Source organism: Heteronotia binoei, chromosome 16, assembly GCF_032191835.1.
Source record: "Heteronotia binoei isolate CCM8104 ecotype False Entrance Well chromosome 16, APGP_CSIRO_Hbin_v1, whole genome shotgun sequence".
Lineage (NCBI taxonomy): Eukaryota > Metazoa > Chordata > Lepidosauria > Squamata > Gekkonidae > Heteronotia > Heteronotia binoei.
Genome location: NC_083238.1, coordinates 6,569,104 through 6,594,529, shown reverse-complemented (window position 1 = coordinate 6,594,529; position 25,426 = coordinate 6,569,104). Strand labels below are relative to the sequence as shown.

General features: G+C 38.6%; 1 protein-coding gene across 1 annotated transcript in view; it reads left to right on the top strand.

The window, feature by feature from the left end:
• LRP1B (LDL receptor related protein 1B) overlaps positions 1–25,426 on the top strand; it is a 1,229,602-nt gene that overhangs the window by 952,739 nt on the left and 251,437 nt on the right. Inside the window, exons 52-54 of the mRNA XM_060257450.1 lie at positions 3,768–3,896; positions 6,835–6,957; positions 24,686–24,826. Coding sequence (XP_060113433.1) covers positions 3,768–3,896; positions 6,835–6,957; positions 24,686–24,826 — 393 coding nt within the window. The remainder of the gene's footprint in view (positions 1–3,767; positions 3,897–6,834; positions 6,958–24,685; positions 24,827–25,426) is intronic.

Sequence of the window (25,426 nt, the reverse complement as noted above, 5' to 3'; positions counted from 1 at the left end):
AAGTCTTATTCTTACTAGATATTTACATAGTAGTGGAATACTAAATAAAATATTAAAATTATAATCAATATATTTATAACCTTTAATATAATATGCAGAAAGTTTCTAGAAAATTCAAAATCAAGAAATTTAACTTCCATAGTATGAATAGTAAGCTTGCCATTTCTTTGAAATTGCTGCCACATGCCCAGAACTGCCTCTAAGAATACCTATATCTTTTTTTTCTTCAATAGCTTTCTCAATAGCTTTCCTGTGATAATTTTATCACAATGCCATCTACTTAATAAGGTGATGCCTGTGCATGAAATGACCACAAATTTCCCCTATTTACCCCCACAATTTCCCCTATTTACCCCCACTTTGTTATCACCCCTATGTCAAATTTCAGATTTGAAGTTTTTCAGGCAGGAACATGTTATCTTGGTGTCTCAATCATTCAATCAATCAGCCTTTATTGGCATATAGCAATTAAGATAAACATGTTACAAAAGGAAACATGTTACAAAAAGAATATATTACAGTGCAGTTGGATAATATCATCATCAATTATTCCTGAAGCTTCTCCTGATATAGCTTTATGGCAAATTGTATGTAATTTACCACCTTCTACATGATAGCAGAGGAGGAATCATTCAAAAGCCAGTAGACTTCGCAGGAGTCAGACTGGCCCATCATATTAGCTAAATAAAGCTTAAATATTTAAAACAAATATCTACATAGAAAGAATTATAGAGGAAAACATGTGAAGTTTTCTCAGTACAGCTGGTGCTAAAAGGACAATGTATCAAGAAAAAACCCCCACAGCTATTGTTGTTACCAACACCCAGCTGCTGATATGTCGTAACCGAAATTCAGGCCCAGGCAATATATGCCCCGCCTGCTAAAGGAAAGGGAAAACTAAAATAAAATAATCTAGGGAAACTTAAAAGAATACTACGTAGGTTCTTTTGGTCAGTGTGTTATCAGGTCCCAGGTCTACCAAGTAAAAGGCAAAACTTACAGAAAAAATATATAAACTTTATTTACAAGATAAGAGGGGAAGGGAAACACAAAATGGGATGATAAAAATCAAGTAAAACAAACATACTGTGCACAGAGGAACACTAAAAATCCTAAGGCAATTTGCCTGCTCCCCCTACACTGGAATGTGTAATTAGTTAGCTAATTCCCTAAACTTATACTCACCGTCAGGCCCACAAAACCAAAGTGACATTTTCAAAGTCCTATTCTCCTTCAACCTTGTTGTGCTGATACCTTCTTCTTGATATCCTGAAGAAGACTTCTGACGAAGAAGTAGAACCTCCTCCTTTTGTGGGCACCTAGCCTGATTTTATCCGGGCTGGTTGGTTGGTTAGCCAATCGCTGACATGATCTAATGTAAAAGCTGTCATCTAGCCTTGGCTCTGTCAAGGCTAGATCTAGATGATCTATCTGTTATTGTGGGCTGATTTTACAGGTGTGACCAATTAGTTTCCACCTTAACTGGTTAAGTGCCTATCACCTTGACACAATGCTAGTGCAAATTCTGAGAAACTTACATTTACACACAGACACTGATTACGCAAACACTTAGGTGTCTCTCAGTTTCTTGACACAATGTCTAGCTGAATATACTATCTTTTTTAAATATGCCATATAAAATCACAGATAGTAAATCTAACTACAGAAAAACCTCTGAGTTTTTGCAATATTGCAGAGAATACAGATATGGGGCCATACAACGTAGTGCCAATGGGATCTCCAAACTCAAGTTTTATTAGCCATACTTGTAGGGTTTGTTCAATAACCAGAATTCTGTTTTTGATCATTTGATATGTACCCATTAATGGGAGCACAGAGCAGTGATTTTTCCATCAGTGCAAGCTAGCTGACTTGACATTTCAGACTCTGAGAGCATTTGATGAATCAGGCTCAGAGAATCAGAGTTATAGGGCAGATACAGCCATATTTAATGGTCAAGACACACCCTTGTTTCAACAAAATTTAGTCCAGTTTCTAAGCAAACATTAGCATATGGTACACAGTAAAAGGTAAAGGTAGTACCCTGTGCAAGCACTGAGTCGTTACCGACCCATGGGGTGATGTCACATTATGATGTTTTCTTGCAAACTTTTTACGGGGTGGTTTGCCATTGCCTTCCTCAGACAGCTGACACTTTATCCCTAGCAAGTTGGGTATTCATTTTGCTGAATTTGGAAGGATGGAAGGCTGCGTCAACCTTGAGTTAGCTATTTAGAATCATGGTTTAAAATTAATATAATAATTCCTCTGTAATTTTGATAAACTGTTGGAGCTGTTTGTAAGCCTAAAATATTCTGGAGGAAGGGCTAAGTCCTTGGAGTCACAATAGTGACTATAGGAGCTACGTAGGAGAATTTTCACATCTCTGCATTCTTTAACCAGGGGGTTGCAGAGTTCCTACTTACTTTGTTTGGTCTGTCAAGTTTTTGACTCAATGATTATATTTTATAGGATGTTAATGCATTATAAGTTTTAATAGCAACTGTGGGCTTATCTGCAATGATTATAGATCTATATTCAAGGAGAAGGCTAGAGTTATATAATTGTTGAGTTTTTTGTACTGAGACATCATCCCACAAAATTCTAGGCAATAGCTCTGATACAGCATACTGGGTCAAGGAATAATGGGAAGATCCAGAAAAGGCTAAATTTAACAGTCAGAATAAGGGGGCAATGATCACTAATAATAAAATCACCCACAGTGAAATCTAAAACACAAAATTTTCATTGACGGGAAAACAAAAAACATAACAAAAAATCACTCTACAACCTTTCGTTGATACAAAAGTAAATTAACCAGAGTTGGGAGAGTTGATTAGTCCACTGAGCCAGAATTCTTTACTTTATGATCCCATACTTCACACAAATGCAAGTTCCTTTTCCCTCAGTTGGACAATACAGGGGAAAGGGTGGTACCTCCTGCAACTCCTTGCAGGTTCCAGATTGTGCAGCTGGGCTCGGTGGCCAACACTGTGCAACTGAGCCATAGTTACAGGGATAGTGTCAGGCTATGTTTCATTGAAGTTACCTTTGCTTTCTGAATTTATTATTTACTGCTTACTAACACAAATGCTGAATAAATCCCTGTGCTACTAACCCAGGTACTCTGCATAGTAAAGGAGGGGTGGTGAGAATAGATGAGGATGGAAGTTACCAAGGATCTAAAAGCCAGCACGGCCTTTGAAGTGCAGAGTGCTCGGCTAACCGTCCTGGCACCTCCCGAGCAGAGCAAGGACATTGCTCGGAGGGAAAGATAAGCGGGCCTGTGAAAGTGTTACTTGCAGAGACCAACTGTAGTTTTATTATAGGAAGTAGTTTAAAGCCCAAATCCTTTGAAGTGTATTCATAAATGCATATGGTTCAAGCTATCTGTTATCAGTTCCAATGAATCCGTGAACAGAGTAACATTGTAGTTATCAATAAAGGCAACTTAGTTTTTAACAAAGACAAGTCTGATCATTTTGAAACTTCAATGAACCCTTTGCTGACAGATAGAGGTTTCCAGGGGGAGTGAAGGAGGAAAAACTGAAGTGGGGGGGGGCGGGCAAATAAAGGAAAATTGGCTGCTAGGTGGGAAGAAGACAAGGGGAAATGAGATACTAAGGGGGCTTTCAGGGATAGGAAAGTGGACATAGCAGGGAAAAGGAAAATGAGATACCTCCTGCAAGTACTTGTGGGTCCCCCCCTCTTGTGTAACATTTATAAAACTATTTAGAAGATAATTACATTCAATTATATTTTAACAGGGTCAGTAACCTGTGCTCCAGATATGTTCAGCTGCTTAGATTCCTATGCCTGTGTTCCCCAGCACTGGCTGTGTGATGGTGAAAGAGACTGCCCTAATGGGGATGATGAGCTTTCTACAGCAGGATGTGGTATGAGCCATTTTGCAACATGCACTTACACATTAATATATTGTTCTTAACTATTTCAAGATTTTGTAGGCTAGAACTGAACAAACTAGGGCAATTATACATTAATAGTTAAATGTATTGGTCTTTGCAATATTGCACTGAAGTACAAATTCAAGTGTTTTGATCCTTTTAAGGCCTACTAGTTAGGTAATGAGGATTATTTTAATTAATGTATATTCAGCAGTTCAGTTCATTTTTTCTAATTAGCCATTGGCTGTTTCAAATCTACAAAAATCTCAAGAAAAAGGAAAGTAAATTAGAAGTTAAAACATACAAAGTATCATGTAAGGTATAACAAGGGTATAACAATAGATGCAAGACAATGGCAATAACAATAAAGATGTAGACATGAATCGATAAGTTATCCCTTCGCATTGCCACCTTGGCACGTATTTTCTTTGCTGCAAGGGCAAAGACTGAAACTTTCTGGGAGATATAAGCATCAATACCAGATAATAGAAATGCTATTTTTTCCTCAACTGAATAAGCAGTTAGACCTGACGGAGGCTGATTTTACACTGGGCAAAAGATCCAGTAATGCTGTGCTTTCAAAAGTGATCATCTACGTTACAACGTGTCTTGACTTCTGTCTTGACTTCCGGTGTTTTGACTGTCATTTACATTTAAATTCCTGAATGGGCTCTGACACTGTTTTCAGCACAGAGTTGCCCCTGACTTTCCAAGACTACTTTTGAATGAGGTGCATTCCACAGGACCATAAAGATGATATCTTTTCTGAGAAACAGGGCAATAAACTCATTTCTCAAGAAAGAACAAAGGAACTCTTAAATCTGCCCCCCTCCAGTAAAGCAAGCAAATGTGGAGGGAAAGTCCAGGAGCAAAATTTTGAGTGCGGATGAAAAAATATACTCTGGATTTCTAGAAGACGATTTCAGTGCTCAGAAAATCAGACCCAAACATGAATGTAGAATCAGCCAGAATTCCATCTTAAAATTTAGCCCTTGGAGCGAACAGAAAAGTAAATAGTGAGGTAAATCCTCAATTGCATGAGAATAGCATATGCATAAACGTTGGGCCACTGGAGTTTGGTTAAAACGACCTTCCATGACTGTTGTTGGCATTGACTGGAATCGTAAGGAGGTAAAGTTCGCTCTAAGAACATGATTAGAAGTGTTAACTAAGTATGGAGATCTTGTGAGTTCTAGTTTAATTAATTTGTACCATGGTGCTGTTTTTGATTTTAATATTAAGGTACAATCTAGTCAGATATCAGAGTCAAATATCCATTTTCTAAGATGGGATCTGTCAGTTGTGGGACCCAGCAGCCATATGAAGGCCACCTTCATGTGGCAGAATTTGCCATAGCAACAGTTCCCGCACAGAATTGTGTTTTTTAGTTGTTACATTCTATACAGTACATTCCTTGGCAGATATATGATGAAGGGAGCATTGACTCTAGAAGTTTTTGCTCTGCTTAGAATCACACCATTGATTACTTGAAGAAAATCCATGAATAGGGCTGTGTGCATGCACATAAAAGGCTGCATCTCAATGGTCACTACAAACTGTGAACAAAAAATGGCAACATGAGCCAGTACTGTATTTACACCATCCCTGCTAGATTAATATAATAATTATTTGTCACAGCTTATGTCTATCATTTGCTCACATCATCATCGTACAGACAGAAGAATATGGGCACCCTTTTCAGTTTTGGATGGTTTAGGTGGTTGGTTTTTTAAAAAGCCTGCTTTGTCCGTTCCCCGAAACTCAAATAATTTTTATGCTAGAACTATGTTTGCGTTGTGTCTGCTTTTTAGATGTCTGCTTCTTTGTTGTTGTTTTTTCTTTGATCCGTGAAAGCAATGTAAACATTATTTAAATGTTCATGTTTCTTCACGCTTTCATCCTTATAGCACGCTAGAAGGAAGGATATTGCTTCTGTCATTCAGATAGAGGCTCTCCACACTGAATGAATGTTTTGATGTATTTTTTTTCCTTTAAAAAATCAACCTAATTAGTAGCATACAATTTTGTCAGATATCTTGTGCTCCCTTTCTGACAATATATTCAGTGAACTTTATTTCTAAGGCAGAAACCAAAGGTTTACAATTGCTCAACATGACCTAATCTCAAATTAGGTTCTGTTGTGTTTCCCTTTCACCAAGAAATTTGCTTTGTAGAATAAAAACTCACCAAACACAGTTGGGTATTTTGTATTTCAAAAGATGTGTTTCTTGCAATACATGTATATGTAACTATGTAACATGTAACAAGTTCCAGTCTTGTTCCGGGTAAATTGATTAAATGGTACTAACACAAGAACATAAGAATGTAAGAGGTGGCCTGTACTTATATAGGGGTGGACAGGCAGACGAAGCTCACTGACCCACCCCAGATCCTGCCCTAGATGCACGTCTTGCACACCAGGTTTCACTGTTGCTGCTGAGCCCTACCCATGGTCAGGGCATGTGGCCTGCCAAATACTGGGGAATCCATCCCAACTGCTTTTCTCACACCAGTCACTCAAGACTACCTTTGGTAGGGAAATGAAGATGAGAATGTCTGACACACTTTCTGATCACATCTAGGAGGAGGGGGGAGATGTGTAAGTCCTTCTCCAGTGACACAAAGTATTGTGTTGAAGAACCTAAACAGCTTATGGATAGAGCCAAATTGAAGTCATTGAATGGAAAGAGGATGGCAGAGGATACTTACCTGTGTTTAATTTCCCCCCAAAGATTTAATTGTCCACTTCCAGGAGAGGGAAGATTATTTTTGGTTCTAATTGTCTTGTCTTTTGGCATTTCTGTTTTAATTGTGTTATTATAATATTCTTCCCCTTTGTAAACTGCTGATTCTTCATACTTTCAAATACCAGAAACATTTGTGCTATGTTCTTAAGAGATGATCTTTATTTCTTCCATTCTTTTCATAGCTCCTAATAATACTTGTGATGAAAATACTTTCATGTGCCATAATAAAGCCTGCATTTCCAAGCAGTTTGTATGTGACCATGATGATGATTGTGGAGATGGGTCAGATGAATCACTACAATGTGGCAAGTATTACTTAAATATATAATTATTAAGGTTAAACAGATCTAAAATAAAATGATACAAAAACACAATTGATGCCTGCTTTATATTTAAAGCTGAATAAAATATTTCCTTAATTTCTTTTAATCTGTCTTTTTTTATTCTAGAGATTTATATAATGAAAATGAAATACATTTTAACAAGGAAATTAATACAATAATGTACCAACTTTATAGTGCAACTTTTTGCGGAGTTGCTAGAGTTTAAATCAATATGCTGTTACTTAATTATATTTAGTTTATCTTAGCTAAATGAATAAGTATTTTTTGCAGAGATATTAAGGGTTGCTGCAAAGAGATTGATGTGATCTTGGAGGTCTTTTTTAAAAGGTATTTGTTATAAGATAAAAAATGTTTTAATACAATATTTCTGTTAAATCCACATTTGTTTTTTCTTGTTCATTTCAGTTTGTTTCCTTGTCAGCAGAAGACCACAGAGCATTTGAATTTCAAAGTTGTGAGATTCCTATGTACTTGAAGAGTCTCATAGTCTTAGAATTCTGAGTTATTGTTTCAGCAGCATGTTTGCAAATGTGTCAGTTTTATTAATAATACTAGAATGGGATAAATGTTCCAGTTATTAGATGTTGTTAACTTCTGTTTTAAAGACTCCTCTGATAAAAACCCTTTAGAAAGGCAAATGTAAACATCCTGCTAAGTAAGTAGCTTAAATCATTGGTGTCAATGTAATTATTGTTATGGACGCACAGAAAACACCAAGCTTTTTGGTATTTCATTCACCCTTAAATCCAGCTTTTTCATTTCATATTCTGGACACCACAGCATCACATCTTCTGTGTGATATAGTACCTTTTCCCAAACAGCCTTTTATTATCACCTAAATGGGGAAACTTTCATTTTCTTTTTGAAAATTCTGTGAATGGGAAATATATAATGGATGATTCTAGATGCCAGTTTTAATGTGGGTTTAGACTTATTTTCATAGAAAACTTAGTTTATTCAGTTGTTACAATTCACATTGTTGATAGCAATTGTCCACCCTATTTGTTGTAAAAACACAGTTTAAATTACAGACACATAGGCTGGGGTAAATAAAGAACAACAGGCCCATAGCCACAGGCCATGCCCCCACCCAACCCCCCTTGGACCTTTCGGGCCCCTCCTTTCCCCAGCTCCCACTCTCTCCACCGCCACTTTTCTGGCGGCCCCAATATCCACGCTGCTCTGGTGGCCCCCACCCCACTCTGCAGGCGCTTCGCCCTTTCTCCCTCCCTCCTTCCCTCCCAACTCACTCACCACCTGGCAAAACAGTGAAGAGTGGGCTTTTGTGGCTCCTTCAAGGCGCTCCCCTGCCGACCATGTGATCAGTTCTTAAGCCAGCTTTCCGGCATGCTCAGGAAGTTCAGCACTGAGCATGGGGCAGCCAGCGCTGAACTTGCTGAGTGTACTAGAAAGCCAGTGTAGGAACCGCCAGCCTCAGAGCAGCTTTTCCCGCTGATCATGTGATTGGCGGGGGTGGGGTGCACCTTGAAAGAGCCCCAGGAATCCGCTCTTCACTTTTGCCGGGTTGGTGAATGAGTTGGGAGGGAGGGAAGGGGAGGTGCTGTGCAGAGGGGGGTGGGGCTACCAGAGCCATGTGGAGATTGGGGCCAGCAGAAAAGTGGTAGTGGAGAGAGTGGGGGCCACCAGAGGGGGGCCCCTCCACTGAATTTTTTTTTCTGTGGGCCCCTCCAACTGGAATTTTCTAGCTACAGGCCTGACAACTTTATTAAATATTTACATGTTGCCAGCAGCAAGGGCAAAATAGAGTGGAATAGGCCAAGCTACGGGGCCACCTCTTGACCACTCCTTGCCATAATTGGATGAGCTGCCCTTCTCCTGGTGTGAGCCATCAATGGATGGAAGACTCCTGGCTGACATAGCAAGCAGGTTGCCATAATGGAGCTCCAGCCCCGCAAGCCGCACAACTTGAGCGAAGGACCTACTCAGGGGGTCCCACAGGTAGTTTGCATTCCAAGGCAGGAGTTGTACAACCCACAAGCTGGTCCTAAAAGACCCTTTGTCTGCAAATTTGTTAAAATCTACTTTACCTTACCAAACTCTTTCCTGCCACCTCCAAGGCCAAGCCTCTACTAAGTGACTTGTGCCCACCGACTAGCCTAAAACTGACTGTAGTCCTTGCTACAGGTCCTTGAGAAAAAGACAGTAGCCCTTTTCTGAAAGATGGATGCCATCACCCTTACACAGGCCACAACATTCTGCCTGTATGCCCAGATGAGGCAAGTAGATTTGCAACCCTTCCTCAGGACCTTTCTTCAGCTCTCTATTCTGCCTGACAAGCCTTTCCAATATCCTTAAGAGTCCCATAACATTAGGTGGGCAGCATTATTGACCAGATGATCCAGGCCACCAGCTCCAAATGTCCCCAAGGTTGACCTTCGTCTACAAGATGGGGGCCTTACCTTTCAACAAGCCCAGGTCATTTCTACCCAAGTGGATGATCAAAATATGAGGTTGAGGACCCTTCCTCCCCTCAAACAACAAAAGTAATAGCCCCTGCCATCTCAGGCCCTGCCACTCCAATGTGGCCCATTTGCTGAGCCCAGGTTGTGAACCTATAGCCATTCACCTGACTTGGTTAGCTGCCCAAAACACCATGCTGTATCTGCAGATGAGGATCCTTTGCCTCTATGGAGAACAACAGCACCTAAGAAGAAAAACAAAATGAACCAGAGGAAAAAATACCTCAGAGTGAGACAAGGGAGTGAACATAGGGCCAGTATGATGAGGATCACTACCACCCAACATGCAGGATAACTGGACTTAGATATCCCCAAGCTGCTGCTGTAGAGGCAGCACTGATTCTGAAATAATGTGTCTGAATTTGACACTCTCAAGCCTAACCCTGCCAAGGCAAGGGTAATTACTGCCCAGAACTGGATTTTTGTATGAGGAGTGGTATCACTATGTCATAATAAAATGCCCTTCCTACACCTCACCCCAAAGTGCAACATAGCATCTAAGGGCATGGACAGGTCACAACTCATGCTTGAAATGAGATTCCAGCATGATTTCCATTCCCTTCTTATGCTGATCTGTCTTGGAATGCCTTACCAGGTCATCAGCAAAATGTATGTTCTGGACCAATAGGACACGGTCAGACCTATCACTGCGTAATATGATGGCCAACTCGACCAACTCACTAATGTGAAGAGCCCTGGCAAAAGCTGTCAAAGCAGCCACATGAAAGAGAATAACCTCAAAGCTTGAGGCACAAATGCCCCCCCCCACAAGCTGCCCAAAGGACAGCAGGAAAAATGGGCTGCCTGTCATTCCTTTGGGTGCCTACCTCCCGAGACTGACCCTTGAGCATCTTCCAGATCCAGAAGTGCCCGTAACCTCACTTAATCCTTGCACCTTGCTGATGAAAGCCAATGCAGCAAGATGGACTTGATAGACTTAACAGCCAGACCCTTACATTTCAGCTTCACACAATCGTGCATCAGGTGCTCCAGGAGTAGGCAAAGCAAGTTGCAGCCCTACCTCCTGCCAAAATGCATCAAATTGCTGACTGCATGGTCATAATGACTTCCTGGTGCTAGGGACTATGGCTAATTCAATCACTCTGTGTGCCTCTGCCTTCCAAGCTGCCATAATGCTGGGCGCACCTCAAGGTCAGCTTCTGAGGGCAGCTGATGAAATCTCTCCATCTGTTTATAAGGTAGAGCATCAGCCACTCCATTACTAACCCCAGGCATGTGCTTGGAGAGAAACAAAATATTCAGATGGAGGCAACACAGAGTGAAGGCCTGAACCAGCATCATGACCCAAGATGATTTGGATGTAAGGGAGTTGATGACATGTAAAGGTAAAGGTAGTCCCCTGTGCGAGCACCAGTTGTTTCCAAATCTGGGGTGACGTTGCATCACAACGTTTTCACCGCAGACTATTTATGGGGTGGTTTGCCATTGCCTTCCCCAGTCATCTACACTTTCCCCCCAGCAAGCTGGGTACTCATTTTACCAACCTTGGAAGAATGGAAGGCTGAGTCAACCTTGAGCCAACTACCTGAACCCAGCTTCTGCCAGGATCAAACTCAGGTTGTGAGCAGAGTAGTACTGCAGTACTGCAGCTTTACCACTCTGCGCCACAGGGCTTGTGTTGATGACATGTATCATTGCCAAATTGTCACTCCAAAAGTAGACAATGGTTAGCCAGCTCATCACCCCACAGCCAAAGTGCCACCACTAGCAGAAAAAAGCTCAAAAAACGTAAGGTCCATATTAAGACCCTGCTCCAACCATCTGGTGGAACAATTCTGCCTTACAGGCCCTGCAGAACTGCATAACGTCCTTCAGGGCCCTGATGGAAATCAGCATAGAGATCAGGGCCAAAACTGAAAAGGCTCTGGCTGTGATCAAGGACAGCTGGATGTCTTTAGGGCGGTAACTGGCAGGATCTAAAGGATCCAGGGTTTGGGGGGTTTTTTAGTGGTGCAATCACAGCCTCCTTAAGGTTCTCCAGATAAGACCCTGTTTCCAGGGACAAATTGATGATATCTATCAATGGGCCCCATATCCTCTCACCACCAGTTTCACTAGCTATGAGGGGAATGGGTCAAGGAGGCATATGGTAGGTCTGACAGCACCCAGGATCCTGTCAACATCGGTGGGGGAGAGTAAGTTGAAGGAGTCAAGGACTGAATCCAAAAGTGGCCCAGGAGCCTCCAGTTCACTTACTGTATCAATTTTGGCGGGTAGGTCATGGTGGAGCAACAAGACTTTATCCATGAAAAAGCTCGCAAAAGCCTCACAGCTAATTGCCAAATTACTACTTTTATAAGGGATGCTAAGGTCTAGATCACCCTAAAAAATTGTGCTGGGCATGAGCTAGTGGATGCAGTGGAGATGCAGAAGCAAGTCTTCTTGGCTGCCTTCACTGCCACCTTGTAGAATTTCATAAATGTCATATGAGAAGTTCTTGTGGTTTTGACATAAATCTTAGTACCTTTTCCTGTAGCATTTAGTTCTTAACTTATTCAGATTTGTAGAAAGCACTTGGTGGGCCTGTCTCTACTTTTTTCTTTCTCTCAATGAATATATTTTGTATTCTTCAAAAAAGAAAGAAATATTAATTTATTCTTTCCTGCATGTCTAATGTGCTAATGTGCTAGTTCTAAAATCACCACTTGGCATAATACTAAGTTTTCTTTGCTGCAAAGTTAATAGTTTCTGTTTTCAATATACATTCTATTTTTTTCTGTTTCCCAAATGAATGTAATCATAATTTTTATTTCAAGTTCAAGTCTAAGACCTTTAATGGCATAATAAAATAATACAAAAAATACAAACAGGAACTAAAATGAAAGAAGCAATTAAGACAATGTCACTGAGGAAAAAATACTAAAAACAGAATTAATCAAATACTCATTGCCTTTTCCTAGATATAGAGTAACCCTTATACAGTACAATAGCCAAATACTCAGCCACTATTGCAGTCAAACTGACAGATTTATCAGCAAGTAAATAATTTACTGGGTAATTCTTTCCAGAGGGCTAGAGAGGTTAGTAATAATAGGATCAAGGAGTTGCTGGCAAATCTTACACATTTTTTATTTGAGAAAGAACAATTTATGCTTTTTAATGAATGCATCAAAGACTGGTATTCTGTGCTGCCTGCTATGGAATGCCATCTTCTTTAAAATAAATTAGATTAATTTCCATTTCCAATTATGAAAGGGGAGGGGATATTCTAGAAAGTCTCAACTAGAGTTACCAGATCCAGATTGGGAAACTCCTGGAGATTGAGATGGAACCTGTGGAAGGCAAGGCTTCCAGTGGGATACAATGCCACAGAGTCCCTCCAAAGCATTCATTTTCTCCAGGACAACTGACCTCTGTAGTTTGGAGATAAACAATAATTCTGGGGGATATCTTGGCCCCACCTGAAGGTTCACAGTATAAAGAGAAAATGCTGTGCTAGCTCAAAAATAGTGCATCACACTGTATAATAATTAATGCTTATTATAATTTTATAAACTCTCCCATAATACATTAAAAAACATCCAGAATGCTATGTCATTTTCATTCTAATTGTCAATGGGACAAGAATCCTCAAAGGGCTAATATATGCAACTCTCTATAATAGTAGTAGTCCACCATTCGGACTCCACATGTACTAGTTTCCAATAAGGTGTAATAGGATGCAAAAGTCCAATCAATCCAAACGAGGTCCCGGAAAAGCCGCTTCCGGGGAGGAAAATGGCGAGCTGAGTTGTCTCTCACATCGGGAGCAAGCTGAAGATCTTGTTCGGGGTAGTGGAGGGCAATCCAAGCCCACTGCCTGCCTTTCTCAGTGAGAGAAAGGACCAAGACATGCACTTAAAACTTTGGAAGAGATTTACCTTGGCTGAAAAGGAACCCTGAAGGGGGTTCCTTTGAGGCTTTGAGGGGTCTCAGAAGTTTGCATAGTTATCGTCTGCAAGATCTTTCAGAGTCATTGATTTGGCATAAGCCCGTCAGGATCCTAACCTTCTGGGACAATTCTAAACAACTAAAGTTTTGGAAGACCAGTGGAACTTGGATAAGTGAAGAAAAAAGGTACAGAAGCTCTCCTTTCACTTCGGAGCTATTTACAGATTAAAGGGATATTTTAAAGGTGGGAAGAAGGGGAAAATATAAAGCTTACAATTAGAAGAAAGAAGTTGAGAAGTTGGGACTGTTTTAATACAAAAGACAGTGTTAAAAACTGCTAAAATTTGAAAAGAAAATTTAGTTGTGTCTACTTGCGGTTTGCGGTTTCCTGAAATGTAAATAGCCACGTTGCATTGGGATATACTGCAATAGCTCTTCAACCCTTCTGAGCAAGACAGGAAGTGCGTCAAGTATCGTGAGATTTCCATGAGAGTTGAAGCTGATAGAAACAGGAAGCAGTAAAGAAAAAAGCCTACTCTACATCATAGAGAAACATCGGCAGCCATTGCTGGGAGGTCCGATTTAAAATATTGTTTTAAAAAGAACTGGGACTTTAAAAATTGACAGAATCGACGGGAAAGAGGGTAAGAGGACAAGATCTATTGACTACATTACTGGTGGGCTCCTGGGGGGACTTTAAAAGGAAAAAAAAATTTTAAAGGGGAAAAATCGCAGCCGCCATTTTGGAATTTTTGAAGGCTTTTTTGACAAATATCTTGGTTTTGGAGGCTCAGAAACCAGCGAAAATAGGCTTGCTGGAAAGGGCAAGCTCTGCTCTATTGAACCTGACTGTCAAATTTCAAATTGGTGAAGCTAAAAATTTCGTCATTTTTTAAAGGGGAAAAATTTCTTTAAAAATATATATCTGGGCTTGGGAAGCTCAGAAAAGAACAGAACAAAGACTAAATAAGAGAGAAAATTTAGACCTTTTGAACTTGGTAGCCAAATTTGTAAATTGTGAGACAGAAATTTTTGGTATTTTTATTTTATTTCCCTGCTTCTTGCCTAAATGTCAGAGCCCAGGCAGCCCCGAACAAGAGCCCTCTCATTAGAAAAAATGCAGGACCAAATGGAGGCTATGGAAGCCAGGATTATGAAAGGAGTTAATAAAATGATGCAAGAAATGAAGGAAGAACTTATTACAGTAATTAAAAAAGAAGTGGATGACCTTAAAGGCCAAATTGGGAAAATAGACAAGAAAGTACAGGAAGTGGAGGAGAAAGTTAAAGTACATGATACCACCTTGCTGAAAGTCCAAGAAAAAGTGACGATCCACGAATGCAAATTAATGGAAAATCAGATACGCTTGAGAGGAGTACCTGAGGAAGAGAATGATGATCTGAAAGGATATATAATAAACATAATTGCAGAATTTTTAGAAGAAGACCCTGACAAGACTAAGAATATGTATGATCATATGTATAGAGTCAATTCGTTATATGCCAAAAAAAAAACTTACCAAGAGATGTTGTTGTGAGATTTATGACAAAGGAAATGGTGGGAAGGATTATTAAGAAAAACTTTGAACAGTCATTGATAATAAGAGGTAGCAGAGTGAGAATAATGAAGGAGCTACCCAAAGAAGTGATAAATGACAGGAGAACATATAAAAAGTTGACAGAAAAACTGAAAGACAATGGCACAAGGTACAGATGGATAATCCCTGAGGGTTTGAGCTTTGAGCTTCAGGGGAAGAGAGTAACAATCACAAATGCTAGAGAGTTGAGGAGATTTTTTGAAGAAAATAAAGAATTTGCACCATGATGGATTACAAATTACTGTCTTGGAATGTTAATGGACTAAATTCACCACAAAAAAGAAGGGCAACTTTTCATTGGATTAAGAAGCAAAATTGTAATATAATTTGTCTGCAAGAAGTCCACATCAAACAAAAGGATTATAAATTTTTATGGAATAAACAATTGGGAAGGGAATTTTTTTCATTAGCCAAACAGAAAAAAAGGGGAGTAGTTATTTATGTTAAACAGGACTTGGAGCCAAAACTGGTGTTTAAAGATAAAGATGGAAGATTTGTAGCAGTGGAAATAACATCAAATGGGAAAAAAATGCTTTTATTGGGACTATATGCACCTAATGGTGCAAAAGATGTTTTTTTTAAAGACATTATACAACAACTAGATGAGTTGACCTACGATCAAATACTCTTAATGGGAGATTTTAATGGAACAGTTGAGAACTCATTGGATAGATCCGGAGGGAAAAAAAACAGTGGGAAAGAAGGGAAATTGCCAAAGTCTTTCTTTGAGTTAGTTAAACAGGAAAACTTGGAAGACATATGGAGAAAGTTTAATCCTGAAGTGCGGGACTATACTTTTTTTTCTGCAAGACATAAGACCTTTTCTAGAATTGACATGCTGTGGGGAACTAGAGACTTAGGCCTTATAACAAAGAAGATAGATATTTTGCCTAAAATCGGTGCCGACCATAACCCAATAATGTGGATTACAAAATTGTCCAAAAGACTGAGAAGATGGAGACTGAATGAAGATTTGCTACAGAACAAAGAAACAGTGACTTTCCTAGGAAAAGAGACTAAGGAATTTTTCCAAATGAATGATAAAGAAGACATTGATTTCCAGACGGTCTGGGATACTTATAAAGCAGTAATGAGAGGGTTGTTGATTACTTTGAACAACAAAGATAAAAGGGAAAAAGAAAAACAATTATTGGACATTCAAAATGAAATAAAGAAAAAAGAAGGTGAGTTGAGGAAAAGACCAGGGAAAAAGAAGATTCTAAGGGAAATATCAATATTACAAACTCAACTAAGACATTTACTAAACAAAGAAGTGGAATGGAACTTGAAAAGGCTTCAGCAGAAATCGTTTGAAGGAGCAAATAAGACGGGGAAATACTTGGCGTGGCAGCTGAAAAAAAAGAGGGAAAACAAAACAATTAGTAGAATTGTAGTAGATGGAAGAGATGTAGTTACCCAAGAGGGAATAAAAAGAGAATTTTTTAAGTACTATGCCAAGTTGTTTAAAGGTGTTGAAGTAAAGAGAAAAAAGATAGATGAATATTTACAGAAAATAAAAATTGAGCCTTTAACTGAAAATATGAGAAAAACTTTGAATGACCCAATTGAAAAAATAGAAATTGAAGTAGCAATTAATGTGATGAAGAATGATAAAGCCCCCGGGCCAGACGGTTATACAGCCAAGTACTTTAAAACTTTTAAAGATGAATTAATACCAAAATTACAGAAGCTGATGAATGTAATAAGAGCTAAAGGGAAGGTACCAAATACATGGAAAGAAGCGGTTATTTCTTTGATACCTAAAGAAGAAAAAGACGTTACAAATGTGAAAAATTATAGACCAATCTCACTTTTGAACAATGATTATAAAATATTTACAAGAATTCTGGCGGAACGACTTAAGCAATATCTGATAAATTTTATAAAGCTGGTTTTCTTCCCAAAAGACAAATAAGAGACAATATTAGAACTGTCGTAAACATTGTAGAATATTATGAAAGACATCCAGAGAAGGAAGCAGCACTATTCTTTGCGGATGCAGAAAAAGCATTTGATAATTTAAATTGGGACTTCATGTTTGCAGTGATGGAAAAAATGGAGCTTGGAGAGAGTTTTATAAGGATGATAAAAGCAATATATTCTGAACAAAGGGCAAGGTTGTGCATCAACGCAGATCTTACAGATGAAATGAAAATCAGTAAAGGTACTAGGCAAGGCTGCCCGCTTTCGCCATTGTTATTTATAATGACTCTTGAAATTTTACTGATGCAGATTCAAGAAGAAAAAGTTCTAGAAGGATTACAAATAAAAGGATATACCTATAAATATAGAGCATTTGCGGATGATATAATGTTTATAAATGAAAATCCCTTACAAGCTACTCCGTTGTTGTTAATGAGAATACAAGAGTTTGGGGAGTTGGCGGGACTTTACATAAATAAAGAAAAATCAAAAATTTTATGTAAGAATATGCAGAAAAATAGACAGCAAGAACTACAAAGATTAACGGGTTGTGAAGTTACCTCTAAGGTAAAATACCTAGGGGTAGAGATAACAATGAAAAATATTGATCTGTTTAGGAACAATTATGAAAAACTCTGGCGCAAAATAGAAGAAGATATGCTAAAGTGGAACAAGCTCAATTTGTCATTGTTGGGCAGAATAGCTGCAGTAAAAATGAATATCTTACCAAGGGTTATGTATTTGTTCCAAACCATCCCCATTGTGAAAGATGTTAAGCAATTTGATAAATGGAGAAGAAAAATCTCGGAATTTGTGTGGGCCGGAAGGAAACCCAGAATTAAAATGAAAGTCCTGATAGATGCAAAAGAGAGAGGTGGATTTCAATTACCAGATTTGAAACTGTATCATGAAGCAATTTGTTTAGTATGGTTGAAAGAATGGATAACGTTATTAAATAAAAAACTTCTAGTGCTAGAAGGCCATGGGAAAAAATTCGGCTGGCATGCCTATTTGTATTATGGGAAAAAGAAGATGGACGGTCTTTTCTCTCACCATTATATAAGGAGTAGCTTACTAAATGTGTGGATAAAGTATAAGAAATATGGCGATGAGAGAAGACCTTTGTGGATAGTGCCGGCGGAAGTGATAAAATTAACGGCCAAAACAGTTAAGGAAAAACAACTATCATACAACCAACTACTAAAAATACAAAGTGGGAAAATAGAAATGAAAACTGCAGAAGAATTGAACTATAAATATGATTGGTTTCAAATGCAACAAATAAAAAGTTTGATGGAGAATGATGTCAAAGCGGAAGGAATAAGGAAAGAGCAAACAGAAATGGAAAGAGTTCTGCTTGGAGATAATGAGAAATTAATTTCAAAAGTGTACAAATTACTTTTACAATGGACTACAGAAGATGAAGTAGTGAAATCTCAAATGATAAAATGGGCAATTAATGTAGATAAAGAAATAAAGATGGAATCTTGGGAATATTTGTGGAAAAACTCTATGAAACTCGCAACATGTCATAGTATTAAAGAGAACTGTTTTAAGATGATGTATAGATGGTATATGACTCCAAAAAAATTAGCAAAGATGAACAATAAGATGCCAGATAGGTGTTGGAAATGTAAAAAACATGAAGGCTCTTTCTACCATATGTGGTGGACTTGTGAAAGAGCTAAAATGTTTTGGCAGATGATTCAACAAGAGATATCTAAGATCCTAGGATATGAATTTAAAAAAGAAGCAGAGACACTTCTGCTGGGATTACAAATGGAGAATTTTCCAAAAGAAGATAGAACTTTAATATGGTACTTGCTCTCAGCTGCTAGGACATTGTATGCGCAGTTGTGGAAGCAAGAAAAAATACCAGAAAAATGGGACTGGACTTTAAAAGTTATGTCATGGAGTGAAATGGATAAGTTAACAAGAAAATTAATCCAAACGAGGTCCCAGTGTTTCTTCTTGTTTCATTTTCATACTTTGTCAATGGACAATATTCTTGTACACATAGTCCAAACCATGCCTGCACTATATTTCAAAGCAGATTGTCAAAGCCAGAACCAGAAAAGCTGTGAAACAAAAACAAGTTATGTGCTAATTATAGACATTATATATATCAAATATTAAGACAGGTATTCAAACAATGTCCCAAGGAATCTCACCCAGGACTGAACTAAGCTTCACGTAGAGGACAAATGCCTGCTCGCTCTTTGACTGGCTAGCAAGCCTTCCATTATGGAGTGAAAGTCCTCTTATCAATCACACCTCAAAACAATCTTAGATAAAACACATACATATTTTTAGTTCTCTGTTTTATAGAGCATTAAGGGGACCAAGCCAACTTTGTGGTTGATGCTTATTAAAATAGTATGCTCTAAAATTATTATACTGCAGGAGACGATTTCATTGAATCACACGATATCACAGAAAGCTAGATAAGTCCAAATTTTGGTTGGAATCATTGTGTATCAGACTTGGAAATTTATGAATCCAGTAAGCCTCCTTGTCTCATCAGAACAGCCTTACACGTCTTCCTTATTGTAAGGATGATTCTTATAGCTGAGGACAAAAATAAGTTACATGCTAATTATCTATATATTTAATTCTCAAAATGGCCCCTTTATGTGGATACTTATTCCTGCAGATCCGGGCCACATGGAGGGTAAACAGATTTTGCTCAACACTAGGGGTATTCCTCAGGTGTGTGGGAAAATCTGAGATGTTTAAAAGAGTATAAGGGAGATACTTAAATCCCCAAAAAACTAAAATTGCATTCTCAGTGTATGCATAGGGAATGGCCTCACTGTTCCCTTTTCTGCATGCAGGCTCCTCCTCCTTCAATCCCCCCTCCAATATTTTATGCATGCACACCCCATGCACATGTTGTTACTTTCTGGCACAGACTGTCTCTGTCCTTAGCTTCATTCACTGGATGTCTCTGTGTGTGCACACACACAACCTTACACACAAAACCTGGGCTTTTTCACCTTCTTTTCCCCAAAAATGTGTTCTGTCGATTACTCATGTTCTTTTTTATTGTCATTTGTATATAGATCGCCATCACATTATGTTTTAGTTAGTATGGTGGATTGTTCTGATGCATTTAAGGTCTTTTGAATGATTTATGGTTATGCTCATTTAGATGTATATGTATGCGATGGTTCCATTTTATCTTTTAATTAATTTGTTTCGATATTCTTATGCCCAGGGGTGGAATTCTAGCAGGAGTTCCTTTGCAACCCTGATGTACCCAATCCTCCAAGAGCTTACAAAAAAGAGCCTTTTAAGCTCTTGGAGGATTGGCTACATCAGGGTGTGTGTGGCCTAATATGCAAATACCTGTCCTGCAAGATTTACACCCTGCTTATGCCAATAAAGGCTGACTTGACTTTACCTTCCTTTCCTTGAGAGGAAAGGCAGAAGCGAAAAATCCCGTTGGTTGGTGCCCACCACCCATACCTCCCTTCTTTCATGCTTCACCTCCTTTGCCCCTCCCTTCCTTGATGCCAGCAGGGGCGGCTCAAGATTGCAATTGCAGCAGTGCTGCTGCTGATGGTGAGGGGGAGCCTGGCTCAGCACAAGTAAATGAAAGAGCAGATGAGAGAAACCAAGTGAGGGATAGCAGAGAAGCCACCATGACAGGCTCCTGAGTCTAGCATAGTTGGGGGCTGATGCTGACATCTGTAGCCCCAACCTAACCAGATCTGCCCTGTCAACCACCAGCATGGATGAGAGGCTGGAGATCTGGCTCACATTCCCTGTCAGAGCCAAGCTGGCCATCTACCCCTGGCCCCTGCCCCTATACATGAGTGGAGAAGAACTATGTTGCATTCTAGGATGGGGTGTCGTGTGGGGGGGAAGCCACTGGGTTTGATGTTGGACAGAGAAAGGGGAAGATAGGGGGAGAGTGAAGGAAGCAAAGGTGGGGGGATGCCCCCTTCCTGCAAGTTTTTAGTGGCTCTTTCACTTGTACATATCAATTGTTAAAACAGGTGTTCAAACACTGTTCAAAGGAATCTCACCCAGAACTGAAACTAAGCTGTGTGCGGAGGACAAATAACTTTTCCACTCTTTAACTGACTGCCAAGCCTTCCATTATGAAGTGGAAGTCCTTTTATCAGCACACCTCAAAACAGTCTTAAATAAGACACATAACACATTCCTAGTTCTCTTTTCCCATTTTGTTAAAGGGATCAAGCCAAATTTTGCAGATGGTGCTATTTAGTGGTATGCTAACACTTTACATGTTTTAAAATTATTATATTGTAGGAAAGAAGTTGATTATATCACATAATGTTATAGAAAGCTAGAAAAGTCCAAATTCTGGTTAAGACCATTTCAGACTCTGAAATTTATGAATCCAGTATGCCTCCTGTGTCATTAGAATAGCATCCTTGTCTTCCTTATTATAAGGATGGCTTATACTTAAATATTACAAAGAAGTGTAGGTCATCTAGTAAATGATTAAACTGTATAAGATAATTGACTAATGGTGCGTCATCTGTTTTGTTTCTAATTGTTGTATTCAATCACCCTAGTCGTAATTGATCTCATGGTATATCCCATGTTGATCAAATTACATGGGCAATACACGGCATACATCAGTATAGATGTAGCACAATTAGACAGATGTCTCAAATGAACAATATATTCCTTGGGATTAGTAAAAGTATTAATTTCAACAGCTACTGGACACAGCGAATACCCTGAACATCTGTAATATTTAATCACAGGGTCTGATCTACGTGGGGTATATAGAAGATGCACTTTAGTCAATTATTTTATCCAGTTTTATAATAAGCATTGTGTTACACAGTATTATAATTTTATCCAGTATTATAATGATTGATGATTGCCCAATGTGATGCACTATTTTTGAGCTATATAGTGATTTCAGATGCTGTAGGCCTTTGTGGTTGTTGTCCCACCTGTAGGTTGGCAAGCCTATTCTCAGCTCCTCCATGATTCACACATTTCCGTGCACTTTACGTCTTAGCTGAGATGCCCTCCAGTGTATGGTTCCTGAACTTGATATACATTTAAGGCTTATAATGATGTAGCTGCATATGGAAGTTGGTTCTGATAAGGAGAAAAAAATTACTAGCCATTGGGTTGCTAGTTGATTATTTATGTATACTGTTCATTATTTTTATTGAGTTAAATTAACTTTTCAAAAATATTATAGTTTATAGTAGCTTGAGAGGAATGTGCTTGCAAAGTTGAATAGGAAATGAATATATTTATCTTGGTGCCTTATTATGCTTTGTAGTATTGATGAATTGTAATAGTTTAATTTAAAAATATATAAAACACACAAACACAAATTTCCCCTTGTGGATTTAAAGCAATGGAATTTAACCAAAAAGTAGGCTCTGTTGATTTGCTTATCACAGAATTTCTCCCCACAGCATTTTTGTACATACAGATATTTTAAAAGGGTTAAAAGACTTCACCCACAGAAATCAAATAACTATCTTTGCAGTCTTCTCTCATTTGCTATTTGGAGTGTATGCAGGCTAAGCTTCCTACTCATATTTTCAGAAATGCTATTTTCATTTCAAGAGAATAGAAAATTCCCATTAGAGAAAACCAAAAATCCTGTTTGCAATCAGTGTCTTGATGGTTTGCCACCTCCAGGGATATACTTGGGGGAATACATAAAGAGAAGAGGAACTTTTCTCCAATGGAGATCTTGATTTATTGAAGAGCAGTCTCCAGTGCACAGATAGGGAGAATCTTCAAGCAGAACCCACAATCTTCATAGCAAGGTTAACTTTCTTCTTGGATCCTGTTATTTATAATGTTAAGAATTTTTTTTCATGTATCACAAATGTGCATGGTATTTTAAAATGGGCCTCAAGATGGATTCCCAATGCTCTGAATCTCTGAAGTGTGAATTCAGGTTAAGATACCACATTCATTCTCAACATGCTGTTTATCAGGTGGTATATTACAGGTATATGTTAGGAAGACAAAAGTGCAGTAGCTATGCTGCACTTAACAACTAGCAATGCAATTTGAAACAGAGTCACTCTTCTAAGCCCATTGCCATCAATGGATTTAGAAGGGTGTAACTCTGTTTAGGCTTGCACTAAAGTCTACCAGATTTTCATTTCAAATATTTTCAGATTCTTAGGCATATATGCTAATAGTGAAGTAGGACCCTTGAGTTGATGCAACTTCTTTACATAGGTTCTTTGGTCAAGTCACAAAGCTCTTTAATTTAACAACAGCACATGGGAGGTCCAAAGAATCTTGCTTGGTATAGAAGAATGACTCAAGGAAAAATTTAATGCCTGCCAATTCCCCTTCTTTGAGTTCTTCTATACCAGTCTAGACTGCCTCCCCTAATACCATTTATAAATGTAATGGGATAAAGACTGGATTGTATTGTCTTTTCAGTTCTTCTAATTATAAATTTTAGATTATATGACTTTGTTTTAAGGCATCTGTAATAATAAATACTTTTCAAATAATAAACCAAGGCTTGTGAAAGACGTATCTTAACACTGAAGTTCAAATGCTCTGTCTCCATCTGCTGACAGGGAAGAACTCCCCTCAATGGTATAAAATCATTTGAAGAAAGTGAATTCAGGTATTAAATTTATCCTTACTCTAAAGGAGTTCTGCTAAGACTCCTCTATTATTTCTTTAGATGAACACCAACTCCCCATTTGTGCATCTCTTTGAAAATTGTATCTAACATCAAAGGGAGAGAAATATGTCCCAAATTGAAAGGAGTACAGGCCAGTCAATGGGCCATATAATATTTTACAAATATACAGTTGAATGTAAAATTGGAAAGATATAGTGAAAGTACTGGAAGTGGTGGGTTGGGGGTAATTTTTGTGAGGCAGATGATGTTGGACCTGGAAACACAGAAGTTCAGTATAAAATAATAGTTCACCCATGACACTAATTGAGTGTCTTTGGCCAAATCACTCTCTCTCAGTTACACAATTCTGATTATATGAGGGAAGGATGTATGAAATAAGAACCATAATCAACTCTACTCTGAAAATTTTGGAGAATGAGAAGGCATAATGGTTTAGAAACTTGTATTGCTTCTTTCTTGTAATGTCTGTAAATACTAAATTGAAAAAACCCTACATTTCTACTGCAGAATTCAAGGGGTTTTTACACCCAATTCACTCATTGCTGCAGAGTACTATGGAAATACTTTTCATCCTTTCATATTTGACAGACCTCAATCAAACCTGGGTTCCCCAAAAATTATGTCATTCTATTTTCATCAGTGCTGCTATGGCTGGGGGGATCTATTTCAATAACGGCAGACCATGAATTTCTGACCTGTGTGCTCTATTCTCTGGTTTATCAATATAGCTACAATAACATATAGCAATAGCTTATGGCATAGATACATATTGAATTTGTTGTTGAAATGGTTCCCTTTGACCACAGCAATGTCACTCGAAGAAAGTCAGTAGAAGATTGGGGGGGGGGGGGGGGTTAGATGCTGGAGATATGCAGTTTGCATCAGCTGTTGAATACCAGAAGATTGTGTATAACATCCTCCAGGGTTTTATTGTTCAGGTGGAGTTACTTTAAACATCATATCTTAATATACAGGGTCTAATGGCTCCCTTCTGCTAAGGAGGCATCTCCAACAGAAAGACTTCTCAGTCTGAGAAAGAGTGATAGGATTTTAGTATAAATATATATTCTACATATATATTTATCAATCAGAAAGACAATGCTACTGCTTTTCATATCTTTTGTGAAAACATACGAAATTTCTGAGGATGCATTTTTGATCACTCTTTTCTAGGCTATCGCCACTGTAATCCTGGAGAATTCCGTTGTGCTGATGGAAGATGTCTTTTAAATTCTCAGTGGCAATGTGATGGAGATTTTGATTGTCCAGATCATTCTGATGAACATCCAATTAACATAAAATGCAAAAGTGCAGGTTGAACTTTTTCAATATAAGTTTAATTTTTGTTTTATGTGAAAATGTTCAGTGTTAGTTTTTGATGGTCCGCTGGTATTGAGCAGTCAGTGTGATGCAATGACAAAAAAGGATAATGCAATCTTGGTGCGTATCAAATAGGGGCAGAACATTCAAATCACAAAACTGATATAGTCCCAACTGTACACCGCATTGGTCAAGCCGCATCTGTAGTGAGTGCTGTGTGTAGTTCTGGAGGCCACACCAAAAGGATGTGGACAGAATGGAGCAGGTATAGAAGAGAGTGATGAGAATGATCAGGGCCTGGAGAAGGGCAGGAAGTTATTCCTGTTAGCAGCAAAGAATAGGACTCACAATAATGGCTTTAAATTATGGGAAGAAAGATAGTAGGATGGATAGTAGGATTTTATTTTTTACAAGAGTTGTTCAGCAGTGGAATTGGCTGTGTAGGGATGTAGTGAGCTCTCCTTCACTGGCAGTCTTCAAGCAATGGCTGGAGAAATGCTAGTCAGTGATGCTTTTGGCTGATCTTGCACTGAGCAGGGGGTTGGACTAGGTGGTCTGTATAGCTCCTTCCAACTCTATGATCCTATGATTCTG